Genomic DNA, 20,310 nt, shown 5'->3' on the forward strand with positions numbered 1-20,310 from the left:
GGAGCTTTGAAAACATTTAAGTTTGGGACAAAGCATTATCTCAGCAACTTAGGGAAATGAATGGATTTCCTGCTATCTCTTAGCATCAGTTGACTTGCAAGGATTGTAAATATTTCTTGATAGAATCCTGTGGGGGTTTTGGGATAAATGATTGTTCTTATTAAAACCTAATCAGTTACCTCTCTCAAATGGTAAATCTAATATTGAACTATCAATTTTAATTTTTAGACAATGGAAATTAGTCTGATTAGCATCAAGCTGATGTTTTTTCCATCATTTTGGTTCAGTTTAATTGAATATAAAGTGCTCTAGTAGTTTTGTGCGCCTGTGTTTTATGGCTGAACTCTTTTACACTCATATTGACTGATTAGCTCATCAAACACCTGAAAGTTCAAAGATTATTAAGAAAAATGCCTCACTGCATTTAGCATATATTCAGGTTAAGATGCCAAAGTAGACACCATCAAACAGGAATATGTTATTATTAATGTTATTGATGATAAAACTTTCTTTGCTCATAGTTTTGAAGATTGAGGGGAGATCTTATCCATGCAGGGGAGTATAGCTGAAAAGGCCAATGCATAATGAAAATCAGTTAGTCATATTTATTGAGTGATCACTGTGTGCAGAGCACAGTACGAAAAGCTTGAGAGACTACAGTATACCAAGACATACTCCCTGCCCACAATGAGCTTACAGTTTAGAGGGAAAATCGATTTCATTCATTCATTCAATCGTATTTATTGAGCGCTTACTGTGTGCAGGGCACTGTACCAAGCACTTGGGAAGTACAAGTTGGCAACATATAGAGATGGTCCCTACCCAACAGCGGGCTCACAGTCTAGAAGGGGGAGACAGACAACAAAACAAAACATATTAATAAAATAAAATAAATATAATAGTAAATATGTACAAGTAAAATAGAGTAATAAATCTGTACAAACATATATACAGGTGCTGTGGGGAGGGGAAGGAGGTAAGGCAGGGGGGATGGGGAGGGGGATTGTGAGCATAGCACTGTATTGTGTGCTGAAAGATTCCCAGGAAACTCCTGCTGATTTATGGAAAGGTCACTGAGCTGTGATCACCTTGGGTGTAAGCGGGTTTTGTGTCTTAAATAATGGTGAGCCTCTCTCCGTGCTGCACTCCTGTCGTCCTACTCCCGTGTCACACCCACTGGCCCAGGGGGATCATGACTGCCAGGGGCGAGAGGGTGTGAGTTTGTCACTGGGCACAACCAGCCACAGGGTCATTCATGAGCTCATGGATTGGAGGGTTGGAAATGGATTCACAGATCCGAAGGTTAGGGGTAACAGAAACAGATTTATTCAGATTCTAATACAAGGAAGCAACATGGCATCGTTGATAGTCCACAGGCATAGGAGTCAGAAGGTTATGGGTTCTAATCCCAGCTATGCCACTTGATTAATTCATTCTATCTTTCAATTATTCAATTGTATTTATGCATTCATTCAATCATATTTATTGAGCACTTACTATGTGCAGAGCACTCTACCAAGGGCTTGGGAAGTACAAGTTGGCAACATGTAGAGACGGTCCCTACCCAACAACGGGCTCTCAGTCTAGAAGGGGGAGACAGACAACGAAACAAAACATGTGGACAGGTATCAAGTCATCAGAATAAATAGCAGTAAAGCTAGATGCGCATCATTTTTATTGAGCACTTACTGTGTGCAGAGCATTGCAAAGTACAATTTGGCAACAGATAGATACATTATGTGAGTTTGTATGCACTTTGGGTACTGTCTAGAGAAGCAGCATAGCCTAGAGGAAGCAGCACAGGCTTAGAAGTCAGAGGACGTGGATTCTGATCTCAGCTCTGACACATTACTGCTGTGTGACCTTGGGCAAGTCACTTCTCTGTGCCTCAGTCACCCCATCCACAAAATGGGGACTGAGACCGTGAGCACTTGTCTGCTACGTGACCTTGGGCAAGTCACTTCATTTCTGTGTTCCTCAGTCACCTCAACTGTAAAATGGGGATTGAGATTGTGAGCCCCCTGTGAGCCGGGGACTGTGTCCAACCCGATTTGCTCGTATCTGCCCCAATGCTTAGTACAGTGCCTGGTACACAGTAAGTGCTTAATAAATTCCGCAGTCATTATCACAAGGAATTTCAAGATATAATCTACAGAGGGCAAAGCTATTCCTAGACTAATTAGCACTAAGCACACTGGTCAGCATGGTACCCAACTTCTAGCAGCTGATAAAATCTGGGAAAGATACATAGGTTGTTTCCTTGGGCTACCTTTCAAAACACCCCAAATGGGCTTCTTTTCAAGTAACCTCAAATGGGTTATCTTTCAAATAACTCCAGAATCACACTGCATAAACCACTAGCACTGGGAAGCAGTGTGGCATAGTTGGAAAATGTATGAACTTGGGTTCTAATCCTGCCTCTTCCATTTGCTTGTGGTATGCTCTTGGGCAAGTCGTTTTGCTTCTCTGTGCTTGTTTCCTCATCTGTAAAATGGAGATCTAATACCTGTTCTTCCTCTGACTGTGAGTCTCATGCAGGATGGGACTGTGTCCAACTTGACTGACTTGCATCTACTCCAGTGCTTAGAACAATGCTTGGCACATAGTGCTTAATAAGTATCAGAATTATTATTAAGTCCAGGTATTCTAGCATTGAGTAAATGCTTGTCACAAAGCAGCTTCACTGGGAGAGACGTGTGTGGAAAATGGATAATAACAGAATGCCCTAGCAGCTGCTGTACGATGAGTTGAATTTGGCAACCTCAAGCAGAGAGAACAGAACATAGTTTAACAGTGGGCTTCGGGGAGATGTCTGCAGCAGACAAACCAGTCTAGCGTATAGGAATCCGGAAAGTGGACGCTCTCCTTGAAAAGTTATTCAGGGAGCTTGGGAGACCAAGAGGCAGACTTGTTTATAGCAGATGGCACTTTATTATCGGCATCAGTGTAAGATAAATGCATTGTTGGCAAAGTGCAATCTTTGCATGCCAAAAGTGTGGAAAGGAGGGCACATCAGTGGTTATCCCCACCCACCCGTGCATGTATAGCTTTTGCGCTGTTAATAGTATTAATAGTTGAGAATGAGGTACAATTAGAAAAGTAGCATGAGACTAGGAGGGATAAAGAGAGCAAGCTGGGGAGTAGCTGATTTGTCAAACAGATTGGTGGTAGAGAGCAAAGGATATGATTATATGGCCAGTGGGCAGCAGCAGCATGGGAGAGAGTCAAGGGCGGAGACTTGAGTTTACTGAGTGGAAGGCGGCAGTGGTAAACCACTTCTGTATTTTTACTGAGAAAACTCTATGGATACACTACCAGAACAATTGTCCAAGTGCTTAGTACAGTGCTCTGCACACAGTAAGCGCTCAATAAATATGATTGATTAAGTAAAGAGATTCCTTCTGGGAGAGATGTGTCCGTGGTGTCGGTCTGGGTCAGAAATGACTCAACAGCAAAAGACAAGTTTAGGAAGTGCCATTTGTACACTTAACAGGGAAGTAGCATGGCCTAGTTAGTGGAAAGAGCACAGGCCCCGGTGTCAGAGGACCTGGATTCTAATCCTGGCTCTACTAATTTCCCACTGTGTAACCTTGGGCAAGTCACTACCTAACTTCTCTCTGCCTTAGTTTTCTCACCTGTAAAACGAGGATTCAACACCTCCTCTTCCTCCACCTTAAACTGTGAGTTCTTTGTGTGGCACTGGCCTCGTTATCTTGTATCGACTCCAAGTATTTAGTACAGTGCTTGGCACGTAGTAATCACTTAACAAAAGCAATTATCAGTCACAGCCAGTCATGTTCCCTCCGGAGCTAGAAGGCAGACAAGGTCGCAGCACACCGTTTAGTGCACACCAGAATTTTCTGTGTAAATTCCACTCATGGCCCGATTGCAGCATAGTGTCGATACATTGTGGCAGCAAGTTCCAGCAAGAGGTTGCCATGGGAGCCACCTGGGTAACTACTGAAGTCTTGGTCTCCCACAGTGACCAGTTGTTTTTCACCATTCCTATTTTCATTCATGCATTCAATCGTATTTATTGAGCGCTTACTGTGTGCAGAACACTGTACTAAGCGCTTGGGAAGTACAAGTTGGCAACATATAGAGACGGTCCCTACCCAACAGTGGGCTCACAGTCTAGAAGGGGGAGACAGAGAACAAAACAGAACATATTAACAGAATAAAATAAATAGAATAAATATGTACAAGTAAAATAAATAAATAGAGTAATAAATACGTACAAACATATCTACATATATACAGGGGCTGTGGGGAAGGGAAGGAGGTAAGGTGGGGTGGGGGGGATGGAGAGGGGGAGGAGGGGGAGACTATTTAGACTGTCTACCTCGAGGGATGACTTGGGTATCCTGTGATCAGAAACCTTCTCCACTGATGACCCAGTTCCTGCAGGTTTTCCCTTACTTCTGGCTGTTTCACCTCTGCACCTGGAGCTGTGAGTCAGGCTTTGAGGAGAGGAGCCCATAAATACCTTGACCACTAAAATAATCTCAGAATCCCAATGCCCCTATCTACAATTGATTTCAATGACACACTCTCCCCCTCAAGACTGTAAACTCCTTGTGGGAAGGGACCACGTCTACTAACTCTGTTGTATTGTACTCTCCCTAGTGTTCAGCACAGCTCTGCATGCAGTAAGCACCCTAGACCACAGATTGATGAAATGCCACTTGAGATCATCAATCGTATTTATTGAGCGCTTACTATGTGCAGAGCACTGTACTAAGCGCTTGGGAAGTACAAATTGGCAACATATAGAGACAGTCCCTACCATCACAGTGGACGACCCTAAGCATGATCTCTGCAGGTTATCAGAGCCTGAAAAAATCCTGGGTTTAATATCAAGACTTCTACCTGATGTTCAAAGTTCTTACAAAATATTTTAAATCATTTGACATCCTTGCTAGACTGTAAGCCTCTTGAGGGCAGGGATCATGCCTATCATTTGTATTTTACTCTCCCAAGTGGGGGTGCTCTGTACGAAGTAGGCACTACATAAATACCATTTTTTTTTATGGTATTAGCTAAGCGCTTACTATGTGTCAAATACTGTTCTAGGCCCTGGGGTAGATACAAGTGAATCAGGTTGGACACAGTCCCTGTCCCGCATGGAGCTCACAATCTAAGTAGGAGGGAGAACAGGCAAACTGAGGCCCAGAGAAGTTGAGTGACTTGCCCAAGATCTCGCAGCAAGCATTTGTCAGAGCCACGGTTAGAACCTCTCACTCCCAGGCCCGTGCTCTATTCACTAGGCCTCGCTGCTTCTCGACTGATTAGTCGGCACAGTCAATAGACCTGGGCTCTGTTACTGATAAAAAAAGTTTTGATAATAATAATGATAATAATGATGGTATTTGTTAAGCGCTTACTATGTGCCAAGCACTGTTCTAAGCGCTGGGGTAGATACAAGGTAATCAGGTTGTCCCATGTGGGGCTCACACTTTTAATCTCCATTTTACAGATGAGGTAACTGAGGCACGGAGAAGTTAAGTGGCTTGCCCAAGGTCACACAGCAGACATGTGGCAGAGGTGGGATTAGAACCCACATCCTCTGGTTCCCAAGCCCGTGCTCTTTCCACTAAGCCACACTGTGATACAGTCTTCTAGACTGTGGGCTCACTGTTGGGTAGGGACCATCTCTATATGTTGCCAACTTGTACTTCCCAAGCGCTTAGTACAGTGCTCTGCACACAGTAAGCGCTCAATAAATATGATTGAATGAATGAATACTCAGAGGAATCAAGTGCTAAAGGCATAGGACTCAAGTGCATAGATGAAGCAATAGGGAGAGAAGTAGAGTGGGGATATGAGATCAACTTTAGTATTCGTGTTATTATTAAAATAGATTTATTCACTGTTTCCCACTGTTTCTACCCCAGTTGCAGACCTTGAAGCATCTCCTTCTGTACAATGGGGATTCAATATCTGTTCTCTCTCTTATTCAGACTGTGAGCCCCTTAATAATAATAATGATGATGGCAGTTATTATGTGCTTACTATGTGCAAAGCACTGTTCTAAGTGCTGGGGAGGTTACAAGTTGATCAAGTTGTCCCACGGGGGGCTCACAGTCTTCATCCCCATTTTACAGATGAGGTAATTGAGGCATAGAGAAGTCAAGTGACTTGCCCAAAGTCACACAACTGACAAGTGGTGGAGCTGGGATTTGAACCCATGACCTCTGACTCAAAGCCCATTCTCTTTCCAGTGAGTCATGCTGCTTCCCTACAAGATCTGATCATCTTGCATCTATCCCAACACTCACTTGTTTGCTGTGTGTCCTTGGGCAAGGCACTTCATTTCTCTGTGTCTGTTACCTCATCTGTAAAATGGGGATTAAGACTATGAGCCCAGTGTAGGACAGGGACTGTGTCTAATCCGATATACTTATATTTCCCCCCCACCAGCAATTAGTACAGTGCCCGGCACATAAGTGCTCAACAAATATCAAAATTATTATCATTATTGATTACTATAAAGAGGCTTTTTTTAGTCATTTGCATTTCCTCCTTGAAAACCGTGAACTCCTTTATTAACAGCTCGTTCCCAGTTTCTAACCACGCCTTGCTCCCCTTGCCATCTTCTGTACCCCGGCACTTGTTAAATGATAAGCACTGCCATTCCCATTTCACAAATGGGGAAACTGCAGCGTTAAGAGTTTTAGTGACTTGTCCCATATTAGATGCCATACAAATAGTTTGCCTCTTGATGGTTGCTTTATGTTTTTTAGTTGGAGTTCACCTGGCATTTCCATGAAGGTGTTTATTTCCACAGGTGTTTATGGAGTTATGGGTCACCTTTCCCATTTCTCCTTTCCACAGGAACAGAGAGTCAGTTTCCAGAGTATTAAAATGGTGGATTTGATTTGATTCACTCACATGTGGATGAACTTGTACAATCCACTTTTGAGGGACTTTAGGGAACAAAAAACAACACTCAAAAGCACCACCAATCACCACTGTGACCCATGATTTGAACCTTTTTTTATGGTGTTTAAGTGCCAGGCATTGCACTAAGCATTAGGGTAGATACAACTAATAGGGTTGGACAGAGTCCCTGTCCCACATGGGGCTCACAGTCTTAATAACCATTTTTTTTACAGATGAAGTAACTAAGGCATAGAAAAGTGAATTGATTTGGCCAAGGCCACACATTTGCCGAGGACCCCAGTGGAAAGCAGAATCTGGAGAGGGGAGGAATGCCATATGTTTGTGTTCCCAAGAGCCAGGCTTTGGATTTGCAACAGAGTTTAATGTATTTGAAGTCTTGCCGTGCTCTGATAGCTAATTCAGAAAGTGGCTAAGCTTCTGACTCTGAGGCCCGTGCTGTATCCAAAACCTCTACACATGACAGGGAACCAGTTGAGGAACTAGAATTCTCTAGAATTTGAATCCTGAAATTCCTGGATCAAGATCTGTGCTCAAGCTAGTGCCTGGATGCAACAGTGGGGCCCGTGTATGTTGTGATGTGGGTGAGAAGCAACAGCAGTGATAAAAATGCCTCTGTTGAAGTGCAGCTACTAACTTGCCTCAGGATGAAAGGATGATGAAAAATCCAAACTCCATACCAGAGCAAACTCTAGATGACGTAAATGAAGGCTTTGTAAAGTTTCAGGCTCACATGACAGCTGACTGTTTGGAAGCTGAAACCCCATGCCCTGTTGGTTTAGATTTTCCTTCCTTTTGAAATGGGGAAGACTCTGATCCTGAGATCTGTAGGATTTTCTCATCCATAAAATGGGGATTCAATCCCTGTTCTCTCTCCCATCTTAGACCATGGATGCCATATGGTACATTAATATCTTGTATCTTTCCTGGCATTCAGTACAGTGCTTGACCCATAGTAAATGTCTAAAAAATAGCACAGTTATCATTATTTTCCCTTCTCTCTCCCTGTAGTTCCCCCCGACTCCACACACACCTCCCTGAACTGAGTGAATATCTTCTTACTGATTTTCATAGAAGATAAACAAGTAGAAACAATTCCAGTTATTTTAGAAGAATAATTTATCTTTCACTGTTGATGTGCTTCCCTATAGAGTGCAGATATGAGTCCAGCCAGCAGCAATACTTCCCTTCCTGTCGGTCCACTAACTGAAGAGCCATTGCCTTTCAAGGTAAAAAAAAAAAAAATCTGAAAGACTCTGTGCTTTTCCTAATATTATTTAATTACTGCTGTACTGGGTACATAAGCAGTATCTATGCTGGATCTCCATCATCATCAACATCCTATTCATGATAACAATAATAATTGTGGGATTTGTTAAATGCTTTACTAATGTGTCAAACACACTACTAACCTCTTGGGCAAAAAAACTAGGTAATTAGGTCAGATAGAGTCCCTGTCCCACATGGGGCTCACAATCTAAGAGGAAGAGGGGACAGATAATTCATTCCCATTTTACAGATGAGGAAACTGAGGCTGAGGGAAGTTAAGTGACTTGTTCAAGGTCTCACAGCAGACAAGTGGCAGAGCTAAGATCAGAACCCTTGCTGTTTGACTCCCGGGCCTGGGCTCTTACTTCCATTATGCCATACTGCTTCATCATCATCATCGATATTCATCTTTTATTCAGGACAGTGGGTACAGAGCCCTGGTTGAGGCTCAAGATGTCTAAAACTGAAAAACCACAACTACCCTCCCAAATCCTCCACCGCTCTCCCCAGCTCTCAAACCTGCGACCTTGGCCTTCTCTTTGACTCCTTTCTCTCTTTCGACTCTTAGTCACCCCAAGTCAGTCACCAAATCCTGTCTCCACGATCTACCCCTGCCTCTCTATCCAAACTCCCATGATGCTGTTCCTAGCTCTTGTTGTTTCCTGACTCGACTCCTGCATCAGTCTCCTTGCAGACAGCCCTCTTTTCTCCCCAGTCCATAGTTCACTCTGCTGGCTGCATCGTTTTTCCAAAACATGATTTGGCCCACATCTCCCTACTTCTCAAACAACTCAGGTGGTTGCTCATTTCTCTCTACAACAATTAGAAACTCCTGATTATGTGCTTTAAGGCACTCAGCTCTCTCCCCACTCCCTGTCTTTGCTCCTCCACCACTACACTCCATTTCATGTATTGAGCCCTTCTGAAATCGCATCTCCCGCAGGAGACCTTCCCCGATTATTCTCTCAATTCCCTACTTTAACCTCCCTTCTACTGCCAATTCAGGACTTCTGCATCACCTGTGCACTTGGATTCTCACCCAACCTCCCAGAAACACATAAGTACAAATCTTAAAAATCTGTTGCTTCCCCAGCCTTGTAATTGGCTTTAGTGTCTGTCTCTACAAGATGGTAAACTCCTTGAGGGGAGGAAGCGTTTCTACTAACTTTATTGTGCTTTCCCAAGAACTTGGCTCAGTACCTGTTGTTGATGGAATTGATTGAAGTTCCTGAGGAATTTGCTTTTCCCCTCAACCTCTCCAAGCAACCGAGTAATCTAGACTGTGAGCCCACTGTTGGGTAGGGACCGTCTCTATATGTTGCCAACTTGTACTTCCCAAGCGCTTAGTACAGTGCTCTGCACACAGTAAGTGCTCAATAAATACGATTGATTGAGTAAAAGCCATTGACAAATCTTGCCCAATGCTGGATCTCGCCCAACCAAAATTGGCCACACAGATGGGTAGTCCAGGGCCATGGAGTTTTTATCAACAGAAACCTGAGCCAGGTCTGAAGATGCACATGTTCTTTTTTCATTGAGGGAGAGCAGCTCTGATAGGTTATGAAAGAAATAGGAATAGCTTTTTCAGATTTGACATTTATGTTTTTCTAAGGAAGAATTAAAATTAGAGCATACTCAGAACTGCCTACTGTCATCGGGGAAGCATAAGGGTCAGAGGTTTCAATCTTGGGTAATACTGTGTATCTATTGTTTTCATTATTATTATTGCTGAAGTTTATTATCATTTGTTTTTTGAGATTTCAACCAAGTGCTTATATTCATCCTGGTCTCCATGGGGCTGGCATTCCATCCAAATGGGTTCAGTTTCCTTTCAGGGAATAATTTTTCTGTCATTTTAATCTTTTTCAATAGTTGTTTTTTCTTTTGATGCCTACAGTGGTTTTAATTTCCATGAAAATGGTGGTGTCCCTAAAAATCACTAGAAGGGCTTTAACTAATCTGTGTTACTGTCAAGCTCATGTTTTTGTGATTTTCACACTCCATTTTGGTGTATAATGTATTCCGTGAAATCTATGCATTTTGTAGCCTTTTGTTATAGGTATCACCTTTCTTCCCTCTGGCACTCATGGTTCTCTCATGACAATTTTAAGATGAACCCAGAGTCTTTCATTTAACCTTTCTAAACATCATCACTAATGTAGAATGACTGCAAATGCACTAGGAAAAATGGTAATTCCTCAATATGACGAGCCAAATGAAATTATCTGGCCATAAATTAGAGCCAGTGCTGATTTTGTTTGATCTGTGTTGACACATTGTAGCACTCAAACCCAAGGGACCTTTGAGTAGATTATTTTAATTGGATAAAAAAGCAAACATTTTGAAATTTGCCTAAGAAATTCACAAATGAGGAGAGTTTGGTAAATTCTGCTCATGCGCATTAGAAGATTTCAGTATGGAAGGACAGGGAGCTAGTCCAAAAATGAGCTCCTGTCACCATCTTTCCGTATTCACTAGCGCTCATTTATTTCCCTTCATTTTTTTAGTTTTGTTCTATTTGCATTGCTCGATTTGTGTCCTTTGTAAATCATTATTAGTGTTTTCTGGGTAGACTGATGGAAGAGAAGCAGCATGGTCCAGTGGAAAAAGCATGGGCCTGAGATCAGAAGGACTTTTAAGCCCTGCTCTGCCACATGGCTGCCAAGTGACCTTGGGCAAGTGACTTCACTTCTTTGTGTCTCAGTTACCTCATCTGGAAAATGGGATTAAGACTGTAAATGGGACATGGACTGTGTCCAACCCAGTGTGGTCGCATCCACCCGGCATTTAGTACAGTGCCTGGCACATAGTAAGCACTTAACTGCATCTTGGGAAGACCAGAACAAAGCTGAAGAAGCACCATAGAGAGGGGAAGTTACGATGACCAGTTAAAATGGAGTAATAACTATGTTCTTTGTGATATGCTTACTTTGTACCAAGCACTGTCCTAAGCCTGGGGTAGATACAAAATAAGCAGATCGGATACAGTCCCTGGCCCACATGGGGCTAACAGCCTAATTGGGACAGGATACCGAGGCACAGAGAAGTTGTAATTTGTCCAAGATACAATACTAATAATTGTGGTATTTGTAATTGTTTTCTAGGTGTCAAGCCCTGATTAAGTGTTGAGGTAGATACAAGATGATTAGATCATACATGAGGGATCACAGTCTAAGTAGGAGGAACAACAGGTATTTAATCCCCAATTTGCAGTTGAGGGAACTGAGGCAAAGGGAAGGGAAGTGACTTGCCCAAGATATCACATTAGTCAAGGAGTGCAGCTGGGATTAGAAAGAGGTCTTCTGACTTCCTGGGCTATACTCTTTCTACTAGACCACATTGTTTCCCTTATAGTCTTCCTGCAGACAGACCAAAAGGTTTGAGACAGTTCAGTGATCGAAATTTGTAAAACCATGCAGAGTGTGAACACGGGCTTTTTATTCACCAAGTCTCACATCACTAGGGCAAGAGGCCCCAGACAAAGACTGAAGTTGGTGAGTTAAAAGCAACATGCTTCTCCCAGTGGGTGGTAAACATGACATTTGCTACATTATACTGGCAGGAAATGTCTATGCTCAAGAGGGGTTTGGATAAATTTATAATGGAGTATGAAAAGAAAAGTGAGGGTTGCTAAAAAGTTCATCGGTATCAAGTAGGCCAGTCTCCCACTGTTCCTCTGAGCATCTTGTCGGCATTGTAGGATACATAATCCTAGACTGCATAGACCATTAGTCTGACCCAGGATTGACGTCTTTTCTGTCCTTTTGCTTAAATTAGACTTAGTCGAATGACTTGTTTAGAATAATGAGTTTGCCTTAGGAGACCAACCCCCTAAATGGGCAAAGTTTAGGCTGAAATCTTGTCCCCTCTCTTTCTTGTCTTGTAAACTATAATCTTGCCCCCTCTCACTCCTCATCTTTTCAGGCTGAAGAGACCCAGCTTTTCCAAATTAATTCCCTCCCTGACCATCTTGGTTGACCTTCTTTTTATTCCAGCTCATTTGTGACCTCCTCAGTTGCAAAGATCCAAACTGCAATTAGTGTTTCCGGTGTGATTTTATACCTCAGTTTTATAAACTGGCACAAAAGGCAGGCATTAATGTACTTGATATTGTTTCCTGTGGGAAATTCTTGTCTTTTGAGACCTTTTTCTTTTAGCACTGTATTTTCATGAAAATCATTTTTTTTAAATGGTATTTAAGTGCTTACTATGTGCCAGGCAGTGTACTAAGGGCTGCGGTAGGTGGAAGTTATTCAAGTTGGATACAGTCCATGCCCACATGAGGCTGGCATTTTACAGATGAGGTAACTGAAGCACAGAGAAGTGACTTGCCTAAATTCACACAACAGACAAGTGGCCGAGCCGGTATTAGAACCCAGGACCCTCTGATTTCCAGGTCCGTGCTCTATTAATTAATTCATTCAATCATATTTATTGAGCACTTACTGTGTGCAGAGCACTGTACTAAACACTTGGGAAGTACAAGTCGGCAACATATAGAGACGGTCCCTACCCAACAACAGGCTCACAGTCTAGAAGGGGGAGACAGACAACAAAACAAAACATGTAGACAGGTGTCAAAATAGTCAGAACAAATAGAATTAAGGCTATATGCACATCAATAATAAAATAAATAGAATAGTAAATTCACAAGGCCATGCTGCTTCTCAATTAAGAATGATAATCAGTAGTATTTATTGAGTGTTTTCTCTAGTGCGAATCGCTGTACTAAGCACTTGGCAGAGTATAATACAACATAGTTGGTAGACACATTCCCCTGCCCGCAATGAGCTTACAGTTTAGAAGGGGGAGTCGGTCATTAATGCGAGTATACTGTACTTGATGAAGTTGTTTTCCTTCTACAGTGCTATGATCTGTTCTTATCTCACAGGAGATTTTGGAGCTTCTGGTCATAAGAGGTTGGCCACCTCAGACATTTTTGCAGGGCCCAGTGATAATGACATCAGCCAGACCTGAGCCAAATATGAGAGTAGAATTGATTAAAGGGGAAGGGGGAAAGACAAATTCATGAATCACATACTCCCTTTCTTCCTCCCTTCCTCCCTCTCTCTCACACTCCATCCCTAACTCCTTCTCTCCCTACTCTTCCAACTCTTCCTTCCTCCCCACTCTCCTTCCCTAAATTGCTCCAACCTTAAACTGACCAATCTTTGCTCCAGGGATCTTAGCCTCATTCATGGTGGTAAACTCAGTATCAAGGAATATGCCTCAGTGACAGAAATGGGTCAAAATAAACTGGATATCCCATGTGTGTATTTGAGGCAACTAGAAAAGAAAACAAAAGCAGGATGCTCTTTATTTTAGAGGTGGAAACACATGGCTAAAACTTGGAAAGGCGTATTTATTTATGGTATTTGCCCCAGATTTACTACGTTCCAGGTACAGTGCGAAGGACTGTGGTAGACACAAGCTAATCAGGTTTGACATGGTTCATGTCCCATGTGGGGCTCTAGGCCCATTTTACAGATGAGGTAACTGAAGCCCAGAGAAGTTAAGTGAAGACTCTTGCCTATTGTTACACAGCAGATAAGTAGCAAAGTCAGAATTGGAACCCAGGTTCTTTGACTCCCAGCCCCATGCTCTATCCAATAGACTAAACTGCTTCTTTTGTCCTCATTGCACTAGAAAGCCATATATCAGCAGTTTACTTAATAATAATAATAATTATGGTACTTCCTGAGTGCTTACTGTGGACCAAGCACTGTTCTAAGTGTTGGGGTAGACACAAGATAATCAGGTTGTCCTACGTGGGGCTCACAGTCTTGATCCCCATTTTACAGCTGAGGTAACTGAGGCCCAGAGAAGTTAAGAGGCTTGCCCAAGGTCACAAAGCAGACAAGTGGCAGAGCCAGAATTAGAACCCACATCCTCTGACTCTCAAGTCTTTCCACTAAGCCATGCTTCTTCTGATACTTCTGCTCAGGACAGTGCCAAAAGTGAGCTGATAATCACCAGTGCTGTCCTCCATCGCCACTAAAAAAGGAAGAAAGCAGAGATACCCACAAGTTCTAAAGAATGGTATTTTGTAAATTTGTCATTGTTCATCAGAGGGATGAGAGAAGCAGCGTGGCTCGGTGGAAAGAGCATGGGCTTTGGAGTCAGAGGTCATGGGTTCAAATCCCGGCTCTGCCAATTGTCAGCTGTGTGACTTTGGACAAGTCACTTAACCTCTCTGTGCCTCAGTTACCTCATCTGTAAAATGGGGATTAAGACTGTGAGCCCCCTGTGGGACAACCTGATCACCTTGTAACCTCCTCAGCACTTAGAACAGTGCTTTGCACACAATAAGCGCTTTAATAAATGTCATTATTATTATCATTATGTGTAGTAAGCATTTAAGGGTCCAGAAACTGTACCCATAAGGTCCACTGACTCATATACTCTAAAGTGAGGCCATCATGACCAGTAATGAATTGAAAAACATCAGTGAAACAGTCAAGAAGGTGAAGCATCAAACTCTCGAAAACAGAATAAGCTGCAAAGCGCTTTGTGATATCCTCACTGAAGCCCTAATGGATTCCAAAGCAGTTTGGTGATTTGTACTTGGCTTTTGTGGATCTCTTCCCTCAAAAATCCCTCCTCTTCCCATTCTGGCCACTGCCCTGAATTTGCCCCACTTTCCCAGGCCTTGGAGGAGTGGCCAGTGAGGCTTTTCTGCCCCCGACTCTGCACCCTGAACTCACTCCTCAACCTGTCCCCATAGTTCAGTCATTGTTCATTCATTCATTCATTCAATCGTATTTATTGAGCACTTACTGTGTGCAGAGCACTGTACTAAGCACTTGGGAAGTACAAATTGGCAACATATAGAGACGGTTCCTACCCAACAACGGGCTCACAGTCTAGAAGGGGGAGACAGGCAACAAAACGAAACATATTAACAAAATAAAATAAATAAAATAGTAAATATGTACAAGTAAAATAGAGTAATAAATCTGTACAAACATATACACAGATGCTGTGGGGAGGAGAAGGAGGTAGGGCGGGGGGAGGGGGAGGGGGAGAGGAAGGAGGGGGCTCAGTCTGGGAAGACCTCCTGGAGGAGGTGAGCTCTCAGAAGGGCTACTCCCCATGTGGCACAACAACCATAGTCAGTCCAGCTTTTTAAAACTTGAATTAATCTTTTTAAGCTTAGTTCCCCCCCACCCCCATCCCGACTCCTACCATGAATTGGGCTGGGGGATTGGGGTGACTGAGCCAGCCAGGGGTAACATGGAGCAAGGCAGGCAGCGGCCATGGTGGTGTTGGAAGAGGATGGGGAGGCTTTAGCCTGGGCAGTTTTAAGATGTGGCGGGGAGAGCTGGAAACAGCTGTGCAAGGTTTGCGAGAAAATGAAATAAAAGAAACATTTTAAAAATCCAGCAAAGAGTCAGGAGCAGTGAGGGGAGGGCCAGTGAGGTAGAGAAGAAGAGAAGCAAGTTTGAGATGCTGGGAGAAGGAGAAAGGGGCACTTATCTCCACAGGATAATTGGCCCAGACTCCAAAGGAGAATGGGCAGAGTTGAAATACTGTTTTCTTAGGTACTGTAACACTGTCACCGTAATGATATAGCATTCAGCCTGTTGGACCACTGACAACATCCATGGAAGACTCTGTCACTGTATGAACAAAGGCCAAGAGAGCTTGGACTGGAGTCAAGGGAAACACAGGAACTCACAGGGCTGACTAACCTCTGTTATTACCCTACATAGGGTAGGAGATGAATCTACCTTAGGTAGTGTGCTTCACACTTCCTCGGCACCTCCCTGCCTTGAGTGAGTTCTCAGGTGTGTGTGTGTGTGTTACCCCTACATATAGCAACATTCCCCCTTACCCAGTCAATCAACTGATTATATTAATTAAGCACCTGCTGTATGCAGAGCACCATACTAAGTGCTTGAGATGGTACAATAAGATTAGAAGACATGCTACATGCCTTCAAGTTTCTTGCAGTCTAGCAGAGAGCCAGGCACTAAAATACATTCTAATTTGGAGGAAAAAATTGAAAATATATGTACACACATACATATTTTGCTTGTATTTATACTTCATAAATTCCGTATGTATATACATATTTACTTTATGTATATTTATACTCTATTTCTTCCTCCTATATAGAATGTATTATAGTGCCTGACTCCCCTGCTATATTGTAAGAAACTTGTGTGTATGTCCATAAATATTCAGAGCTGTTGGGTGCGTTTGAGTATCCAAGTGCTTAGGTGGTACAGAAGAACTGCTAAGGTGGTATTTGGGCATTGGGGGGTGGTAATAAAGTGGGGAGTTGGGAAATTAGATTAGGAAGTCTTGGAGGAGATTTGATTTCAGAAAGACTTTGTAGATAGGGAGAGCAGTGGTTTGCCACATATGAAATGGTAGGCAGTAGGAAGGTTTGAGAAAGAGGTGGATGGGGGGAGAGATGAAAATGAGGGTCAGCAGGTAGATTAGCTTGAGAGGAATGAACAATGCAAGCTGGAGAGGGTAGTGTGAGAGGAGTGTGGATAAGTAGGAGGAAAATAATTAATTGAATACCTTAAAGCTGATGGTCAAGTGGTTCTCCTTGATGTAAAGGGGGCTGGAAGTTTTTGAAGATTGGGGAGGTGTGAGCAGAATGACATTTTAGAAGAGTGATTTGTGCAGAAGAATGAAGTGTGAACTGTAGAGGGGAGAAAATGGAGGCAGGGAGGTCAGTGAAGAAGCCGATGCCGTTGTCAAGATGGAATATGGTAACTTACTGCAACAGTTTGGTGGCTGTTCAGATGGAGAGGAAGGGGATTATTATAAAAAATGTTGCAGAGGAAGAACTGACAGGATTTGATAGCAGGCTGAATACGGGGCTTGAATGAGAGATAAGAGTCAGGAATAATGACAATGTTAGGGTTTGAATGATGGAGAGTATGGTGGTGATGTTAACTGTAACGGGAAAGTTAGTGGGGAGGGAAGATTCATTTAGTTTGGTCCATGTTGAACTTGAGGTTTGCTCATCCTGGTTATCCTATAAAAATGATAGCTTGGCAGTACTATATACCACTGCTTTTCTTTGTTCCATGTTTTGTGCCTCACTCCCCTGCTATATTGTAAGAAACTTGTGTGTATGTCCGTAAATATTCACACCTGTTGAGTGTGTTTGAGTATCCAAGTGCTTAAATGGTACAGAAGAAGTGATGCCAATTATGTGCAAGTAGTCTACTGTCCCACTACAGCCCAGCCCGCACACTCCGCTCCTCCAGCGCTAGCTTACTTACTGTGCTCCGATCCCTATTTTGCTGCCGACCTCCCTCCCACATCCTCCCCCTAGTCTAAAACTCCCTCCCCCTCCATATATGCCAGACCACCGCTATCTCCAACTTCCGGGCTTTTATTAAGGTCACATCTCCTCCAAGAGGCCTTTCCCGATAAAGCCCTGTTTTCCCCCACTCATTCTCCCATCTGAATCATCTCTGCACTTGGCTCTGTGACCTTTGGAAATCTGATATTCACCCCATCCCCAACCCTCTAGCACTTATGTACATATCTTTAAAATATATATTATAAAGTATTCGTTTATATGAGTATTTGTTTCCCCCTTGTGTCTGTAAGCTCGTTATGGGCAGGAAACGTGCCCATTAATTCTGTTGCATTGTGATAATAATAATTATGGTAGTTGTTAAACACTTACTATGTGCCAAGCACTGTTCTAAACACTGGGGTAGATACTAATCAATCAGGTTGGATACAGTCCCCGTCCCACTTGGGGCTCACACTCTTAATCCCCATTTTACAGATGAGGCCCAGAGAAGTGAAGTGATTTGCCCAAGGTCACACAGCAGACATGTGGCGGAGCTGGGATTAGAACCCAGATCCTTCTGAGTCCCAGACCCATGCTGTATTCACAAGGCCACGCTGCTTAGTGCTATTCCAAGTGCTTAGAACAGTGCTCTGCAAATAGTAAGTGCTCAATAAATGCCATTGATTGATTCATTGATAGCCACCAAGAAGTTCACTTCATCAGTTTTTTGGGTTTTTTTAGGATTCTAGCATTAGTGTAGAAGTAGCTACATGTTTTAGCATTGTAACATCACCTTTTTCACAGTCCCCAACGTTTCTCTTTGGTGGGAAGTCCCATCTGCCCTCATCGTTTTCCTCAGATGTTTCCTGCTTTCCCCAGCTCTTAAGCCACATTCCTTCCTGGATCAATTTGATTCTCAGGATTTTCCTCACTCCTTGGCTTTCCAGCTTAAAATCTGCCCTCCCTCATTTTTCATTCTGAGGGCCAGAATCCCAGTGCCATAGCGTGGCTCAGTGGAAAGAGCACGGGCTTTGGAGTCAGGGGTCATGGGTTCAAATCCCAGCTCTGCTAATTGTCAGCTGTGTGACTTTGGGCAAGTCACTTAACTTCTCTGGGCCTCAGTTACCTCATCTGTAAAATGGGGATTAAGACTGTGAGCCCCTCATGGGACAACCTGATCTCCTTGTAACATCCCCAGTGCTTAGAACAGTGCTTTGCACATAGTAAGTGCTTAATAAATGCCATCATTATTATTATTATAGGCTCTGGGGATGTTCAACCCTCCTGTTGGTTTCTCCTGTCCCAAAGGTTCCTTATTGCCTGTTATATCTAGCAATAACAACAATAATAATAATAATGCTAATTATATCTAAGTACTTACTGTGAACCAAGCACTATCTTAAGCACCTGAGTAGACAGGAGATAATCGGGTCGGACACAGTGCCTGTTCATATGGGGCTCACAGTCTGAGTAGAAGTAAGAATGGATAGTGAATCCCTATTTTACAGAAGAGGAAACTGATACAGAGAACTCAAATGACTTGTCCAAGATCTCACAGCAGGCAAGTGGCAGAGCCCAAATGGAAACCCAAGTCCTCTGACTTCTTGTTTCATTCTCACATTGCGGCTGGGACCGCATTCTCCAACTGCCTACCTTTGGACCACTCTCATCTCCTCTCTTTCTCTCATCTCCTCTCTTTCTCTGTTATTCTCTCTGTCTGGCTCTTCATCCCGCCTTCCCTTTCTCTCCCTGGGGTTAGTTTGGGTTTTTGCTTTCATTCAGTACTGCTGCCACCACAATCTCTTCCCTAACACTTGCAGTTAAAAGCCAGGGGCATGACTGAGAAAGGACTGGGCTGAATAATAATAATAATAATAATGGCATTTGTTAAGCGCTTACTATGTGCAAAGCACTGTTCTAAGCGCTGGGGAGGTTACAAGGTGATCAGGTTGTCCCACGTGGGGCTCACATTCTTCATCCCCATTTTACAGATGAAGTAACTGAGGCACAGAGAAGTTAAGTGACTTGCCCAAAGTCACACAGCTGACAAGTGGCAGAGCCAGGATTTGAACCCATGACCTCTGACTCCGAACCCCGTGCTCTTTCCACTGAACCATGGCTGAATGAGAAGATGGTGCAAGGCATTAGATTAGAGTGGCGGTACCTAGGACAATCTTTTTTCTAAACCGCAGGATGTTTGAGCAGAAAGTGGCACGTGATTGCAACATAGAAGAGAGCATCTGTAGAATAATAATCAGTATTTTAAATATAGTTCCATGATTGCTTTCTTAAAATGAAAATATACACTCAATATTAAATTCTCACTAAGGATTATGATTACATGAATCATAAACTAAATGACCTTGTCATTATGTGATAAACACCATCTGGTGGCTAATTTCATTATGTATGTGTAATTTAAAGCAAGCATTTTTTTGTCTGCACTATCTGTTTCCATCTAGAAAAATCCTAGCAGTTACTCTTCTAGTTTATTTCCTTTTCAGGCTATTGATAACGAAATGGGTGCCACAAAAAGACAGAACTGTGGTCGGATTTTGTGCTGTATGATTCTAGGCTTCTCTGAAGCCTAGAAAAGCCAGCACAAATATATCACCACTCTAAGGCTCAGTTCAGTTCAATATGAATTACCTGTGGCTGCAATTGTTTGATGCATCAAGGTGAATGACTGCTTGTTGAGAACCAAGCTGTCCGGGGCTGTCTCACAGATGTTTTGTGTCTCATTTGAGTTCTGAAAAATGGAAATGACAGTCATTATCCTGTAATCACAGAATTTGTCCAACAGGAACTTCTGGTAGGGTCCTCAGGGGAACATTTAAGAAATCAAGAATGTGACAGATCCATCTTTGTGCCTC

At 42.9% G+C, this 20,310-nt stretch overlaps 1 protein-coding gene across 1 annotated transcript in view; it reads left to right on the forward strand.

Moving 5' to 3' along the window:
• The window catches only part of CCSER1 (coiled-coil serine rich protein 1), a 430,751-nt gene that overhangs the window by 164,076 nt on the left and 246,365 nt on the right, over nucleotides 1-20,310 (forward strand). Inside the window, exon 7 of the mRNA XM_038755278.1 lies at nucleotides 8,052-8,129. Within this exon, the coding sequence (XP_038611206.1) occupies nucleotides 8,052-8,129 (78 nt within the window). The remainder of the gene's footprint in view (nucleotides 1-8,051; nucleotides 8,130-20,310) is intronic.

Source organism: Tachyglossus aculeatus, chromosome 12 (genome assembly GCF_015852505.1).
Source record: "Tachyglossus aculeatus isolate mTacAcu1 chromosome 12, mTacAcu1.pri, whole genome shotgun sequence".
In the NCBI taxonomy this organism is placed as follows: domain Eukaryota; kingdom Metazoa; phylum Chordata; class Mammalia; order Monotremata; family Tachyglossidae; genus Tachyglossus; species Tachyglossus aculeatus.